The sequence below is a fragment of the Schistosoma mansoni genome, chromosome W (genome assembly GCF_000237925.1).
Source record: "Schistosoma mansoni strain Puerto Rico chromosome W, complete genome".
Classification (NCBI taxonomy): domain Eukaryota; kingdom Metazoa; phylum Platyhelminthes; class Trematoda; order Strigeidida; family Schistosomatidae; genus Schistosoma; species Schistosoma mansoni.
In genome coordinates this window covers 1013422-1019373 of record NC_031502.1, presented here as the reverse complement: position 1 = coordinate 1019373, position 5952 = coordinate 1013422, and the positions used below count along the sequence as shown (strand labels likewise).

At 32.8% G+C, this 5952-nt stretch overlaps 1 protein-coding gene across 1 annotated transcript in view; it reads right to left on the bottom strand.

Moving 5' to 3' along the window:
- The window catches only part of Smp_156970 (putative cadherin), a gene marked incomplete at both ends in the record, with an annotated part of 37253 nt that extends 32586 nt beyond the window's left edge, over positions 1-4667 (bottom strand). Inside the window, 2 exons of the mRNA XM_018799872.1 lie at positions 3084-3622; positions 3668-4667. Coding sequence (XP_018653742.1) covers positions 3084-3622; positions 3668-4667 — 1539 coding nt within the window. The remainder of the gene's footprint in view (positions 1-3083; positions 3623-3667) is intronic.
- Between the last annotated feature and the right edge of the window lie 1285 nt (positions 4668-5952).

Here is a 5952-nt window from a genome sequence, read left to right as displayed (position 1 = left end):
TGCGCCGTACAATCTTATTTGATTTGTGTGAGGGCTGTGATACTGCCTGGGTCCACAAACTCAAGCAGGTGGTTTTCATAGGGGGATACACCCGGAGCTTTTGACCTGAAGTTCTGATCCACAAGGCAGTGGAGCATCGTGAGGAGATGCAATCTCATGGTAGCCGGTGACCAACGATTGATTCGCACGCCATTTGTTCCCTCACGGTACTGGAGCCCATGTGCACTATTGGTTTGTAATCAGGGTTTTCTAACTCTCCTAGGTGGATCCTTCATCACCACCAACCTGGGTAAAGCGACGGACATTCGCTTTTCGTCCTCTCAATTTCGTAAACAACAGTAATGCCACGAGAAGGCAGTGAGTAGGACTTCCTTGACAGAGGCTATATATTCGCTGGCCATGTGAGAGCATTTGGAGAGGGAGAGCGGACTCTCCCCACTCTCGACCGTACCAGGGCATTCGGGGGCAAAAGTTAACGTATTAAATATGATAATATCTGGTAGTAATAATAATGAATATGATATAAATCTGTATAGAATCAGTAGATATACCGAATGTTGATTAAATAAATTGATGTCTAGAATAGTTTATATCAATTTTTTATTGTCACATATTATTATCGTATTATTTCAAGACACTAATAATAATAATAATAATAATAATAGTTGAGATTACGAGTCAATTGAAGCTAGACCACCATGGAAAACCTGGAAGCACTGTATGGCCATTTCGCCCCACTAGGGGACTCCTCAGCAGTGCCCATTCACGATCCCGCTCGCGGGATCCGAACTCAGGACCTATCAGTCTCGCGAGCGAAAGCTTAACCTCTGGACTAGTGAGTCCCATACTAGGACAAAACGGCTATCCAGCGCTTCCAGTTTTTCCATAGTGGTCTAGCTTTAACCGACTCATGAATCAGACTATCAAATTGCTACAATCGCCATAAAACCACTTTCTGAAAATGAAATTTGTTATCAATTTTATTAACATGATGAACTCAGTCTATTCTCAAATTAAATCTACATTAAATATAGCTTCTCTCCATTAAAAAAAGTAATCCTGAAGTGAAATAACACATATGATATGACAATTTACAAAAGAGAATAATATCATAAAAAGGGGTTTGTAGAGATTTAGTATTTTCATAGTTGAAAGCTAGCTTCAATTGACTCGCTCTTGCAACTATGAAACATACTAAATCTCCACAAAACCCCTTCTGATAATTAATATAATCATATGCTCACTAGTGACTGACTTCGAGAAGTATATCTAGGAGCTCTAGTGAGAAGTAGTAACCAGTAGAGTTCAAAACCACGTCTGTTGTGAAATAGGAACTCACTGAAGACTATTGGTGAACGGTTGCTCAACTTCGTGGATCAGTTGAAGTTAGACATCAACACCGTTGGATGCCAGCTCAGTGGTCTATCGGTTAAGGGCTTTGGCTCGAGACTGGTGGGTCCTAGGTTCGAATCTCGCGAGCGCGGGATCGTGGATGCGAACTGTTGAGGAGTCCCATAATAGGACGAAACGGCCTGTCAATTGGTTCCAGGTTTTCCATGGTGGTCTAGCTTCAATTGACTCACGCTTTCAACTATGAAAATAATATCATCATTTAGAATAGATGTAGCAACTAAAACCTCAAGTCACGTGTCTATTTCCTAAAGATAACAATTATGTCATCGCATATAAAAAAGTTGAAAAATTTTGGATACTTGATTGTTTACCGAGAAATTTCATCCTAGTATGTATTCATGATCACATATAGGATTGAACATAGTCAGTTAGTTACTATGGAAAGTAGAAACTGGTATAAGTATGCGTTGGTAAAAGTTGAAATACCACAAAACTATGTAATGAGAAGAAATAGCTAACAATAAGAGTGGGAATAATATCGAAAGAGATAGAAATATAAACATGAAAAATACATGCTCTAAAAGAACTTATCAGATTAAAGAATGAGATCAGGAATGAAATTGATTGATAGGAAGATAGATAATGATTACAAATTCATCACTTAGACTGATTTCGGTAAAGGTCAATAAACATCATCCATAATTCTTTACAAATATTGTATGGTATTTATTTATTTATGTGAACACACCAACGTTAGTACAAGGAGGAATCAAATACATATGCGCCACACTTCATCATTTGATTTCTATGAGGGCTAGCATACTTTTCAGGCATCGAAACCGAAGCAGGTGGTTTCATTATGGAGCTACTTCCTGATCCTTCAACCTATAAGTCAAAATCACAAGAAGGTGCATTCCCATGGTAGTCGGTGTCCAACCATAGATTCATACGTCATTTGTTTACTTAGATTCATTGAGCTCATGCAAGCCATTGGTTTGAAATCAGGATTTCCCAAATTCCCTTAGTGGATCTTCAGTACCCACCAACTTGATCGAAGCGCCGGGCATTCGCTTTCCTTTCTCTCAATTTCGTAAACAACACCGTCACCGGGAGAAAGTAGTGAGTAGGACTTCCCTGTTTATTAAAATTTCTGGGGAAATATGAGTTGTTCTGTGATAGCTGTACTAAATGCTTCAAATGAGCTACTGACTGATAACTTTTTATAGTTTTTATTGGTTTATGGTTTTGTTCATTTGAGATGTCACTATCAACTAATCGATTAGTATAGAAGCAAGGGATTAATAATGTGTATTTAGGAGCATCAATTTGATATTTGGGACTAACAGGCACTAATTACATACTCAAATTAAACTTGTAAATAGAGCATCACCATAAACAAGTTATTGGTATTATTAGCTAAATATTCGGTGACAAAGTTAGAATTGTATAACTTAATTGAAGTTAGATTTCTAAAGTATTGGATCCCTGTTCAGCTGTCTGGGGGTTAGAGGTTCGTGCTTGAGACCGAAGACTCTGAGTCTGACTCCCAGTTACGACTTCGTAGATACACACTGCTAAAGAGTCCCAAACTAGGACGAAACGATCGCCTAGTGTTTTTAGGTTTTAAGTGTTTGTTTTTTTTTAAGATTGGGTTTATTCATGAATATAATAAAACCCAAAAAATCTCGACAATCCGATACTAGAATTGAAGATTGAACAAAACAACTCACTTGTACAACTTCTACAGCAGATTTAACATTTTCCATTATACTAGCATGATAATTTATTCGTTCTAATTCAGGTGGATATTCATTAATATCATCAATTTTTATAATAAGTTCCCGATTAGATGAACGTGGTGGTATACCATAATCTGTACATGCTATATTTACTGTTATATATGGTTCTAATTCAGCATCAAATGATCTTGTTGTTAATAATGTATAATGATTACCAGTTTGTGTTAATTCAAATGAATCAATATTAGTAGTAGTAGTAGTGATAGTAGTATTTATTGCATTATTAGATATATCAAGTATATTTGATATAAGTTGACATTGAACTCGACCATTATCATTTAAATCATTATCTGTTACTTGTAATACGCATACACGTATATTAGCAGAATTTTCTAATATAGTTAATTGTTTACCTTCCATTGGTGATATCATTTTAATTAATGGACTATAATCATTTATATCTTGTATAGTAATAATAACATTTGCTGTATCTGATGATGTAACTGGTATTGTTGATGTTGCTGCCGCCGCTGCTGATGTCGATGATGCCGATGATGATGATGATGTCATATCACCTGATTGAATTTGATTTTGATTATTATTTAATACTTCACTTACACTAACTATAAAACGATATTCTGAACGTTGATGTGCCGATAAACGTGATTGTAATATTAAATGTCCTGAATGACTATCTAAACGAAATGTTTTCTTTAAATTATAATCTAAATCATTTTGTATTTGAAAATTCATTTGTCCATTTAAATAAGAATCTTTATCTATTGCATTTAATATTAATATAGTTTGTCCAATTGTAGTATTTTCTGGTATATTGACTTCATATAAATGTTTAATGAACATTGGTTTATTATCATTTTCATCTAAAACTTGTATCGTTAAATTTTGTTGTGTACAATATTGTTTATCACATGCTTCAATCATACCATTATAATGTGTACTAGATTCATAATCTAATAATTGAATTAAACGTAAATAGATATTAGGTAAATTAGTTTGATCTAATTCAAAATATTTTTTTAATTCTATTCCATAGATAATATAACGTTGTATTTGATTTTCTAATGATAGATCTAAATCAATTGCTGGTGTTAATTGAATCATTGTACCAATTTTAGATAATTCAGATATTTTGACTATTTGTGGTTGTTGATTATGAGTAGTAGTGAATTGTGGTTTATGATCATTTATATCTTCAATATGTAAACTGATCTGAATAAATTTCATTTCATTAGAATTCAATTCTTCTATAATGATATTGGATATTAATTCACATAATTGATTATAATTACAACATAGAAATTGTTCTATACATAATAATTCAATATCAATAATTTTAATTAATTGTATTAAACCATTATTAGTTATATTAAAATAAATAGAATCTGATGTAATTTTTGATTTTGAATATAAATATTGAGTAATATTACCAATAGTTGTATATAATGATGATTGTTCTTTAATTTTTAATTGTATATTAATTGATTTATTATTAATAAATGCATAAATATAATGAATAATTAAAAAAATTAAAAAAATATATTTTTTTAATTTCATTGGTTTATTTATTGATTTATTATTATTTTTTTGTTTTTTTAGAAAAAAAAAAGAAAAAAGGAGAAAAAAATTGAATATTGTCACTTTTATACGAAAGTTAACGAGATTAGATTATCCACCATGTGTTGAAACATCATTAAAAATGCGTATATTTGAAGTGTATAAATAAACAACGAATATTATTATTATTGTTATTATTAACCAATCAGAAAAGAGGAAATAAAATAACCAATCAGAAACGAGTAAAATAAATCAGCTGTTGTTTTGTAGTAAGACTATAATTTATGAATGAACCAATCAGATTTAAGAGATAGGTCTCAGGTTTTTGAAGTGAGATTTCATTCATTTATATGGATAAATAAAGTTTTGATATTATAGATGATGTCAGTTAATGATGAAAAACTTAAATATGAACTGTAAATCATAATTTGAAGTCCTCATATAGGTTTATATCACTCATTTGGTCCTGGTTATCATGTGAACACTCTAAAGGTTACTCTAGCATCCCTCAAAGGTCGTTCATAATTTATAGTCTCACGATCTTCGCTACTATAAATCTATTGAAAGCAATAATAACCAATGAAGCATCATGACTTTCAATTCATTATAATGACTTAAAGCAATTAAAATTCATTATATATAGTTGAGATCATAAGTATATTGAAGCCAGACCACCATAGAAAACTTGGAAGCACTGCTTAAAGGCCGTTTCGTCTCAATGGAGGGCTCCTCAGCACTGCGCATCCGCGATCCTGCCCCGTGCGACCTGAACCTAGGACATATCAGTCTCATGCGCGAGCACTTGACCGATAGACCACTGAGCCGGCATCCAACGGTGTTAATGGCTAACTTCAACCAATCTACGAATTTGAGCAACCATTTCACCAATGTCTTCAGTGAGTTGATATCTTCCAACAGACCTGGTTGAACTCCACTGGTTACTACTTCTCACTAGAACTCCAGGAAATACCTCATGGAGCTAGTCACTAGTGAGCATATGATCATTAACAGAAGGGGGTTTTGTGGATATTATGGTAATTTTAATAATTGAGATCTATGATGAAGATGACTAAGTGAATAAATTGTTTGGTTCGTACTTTTTAAGTAGAAAAATTAAAGTGCATAAATGAAATGAAATTTAAGATATTTGTATTGAAATTATTAGGCGATTAAAAATGTGATGAGTGAAGTGGTTAAATCAAGATGGAAACATCTATTTGTTTATATAATGTCAAGATGAACAATCCACTTTAACAGTATCATACTGTGTTTATCAGATATGTTT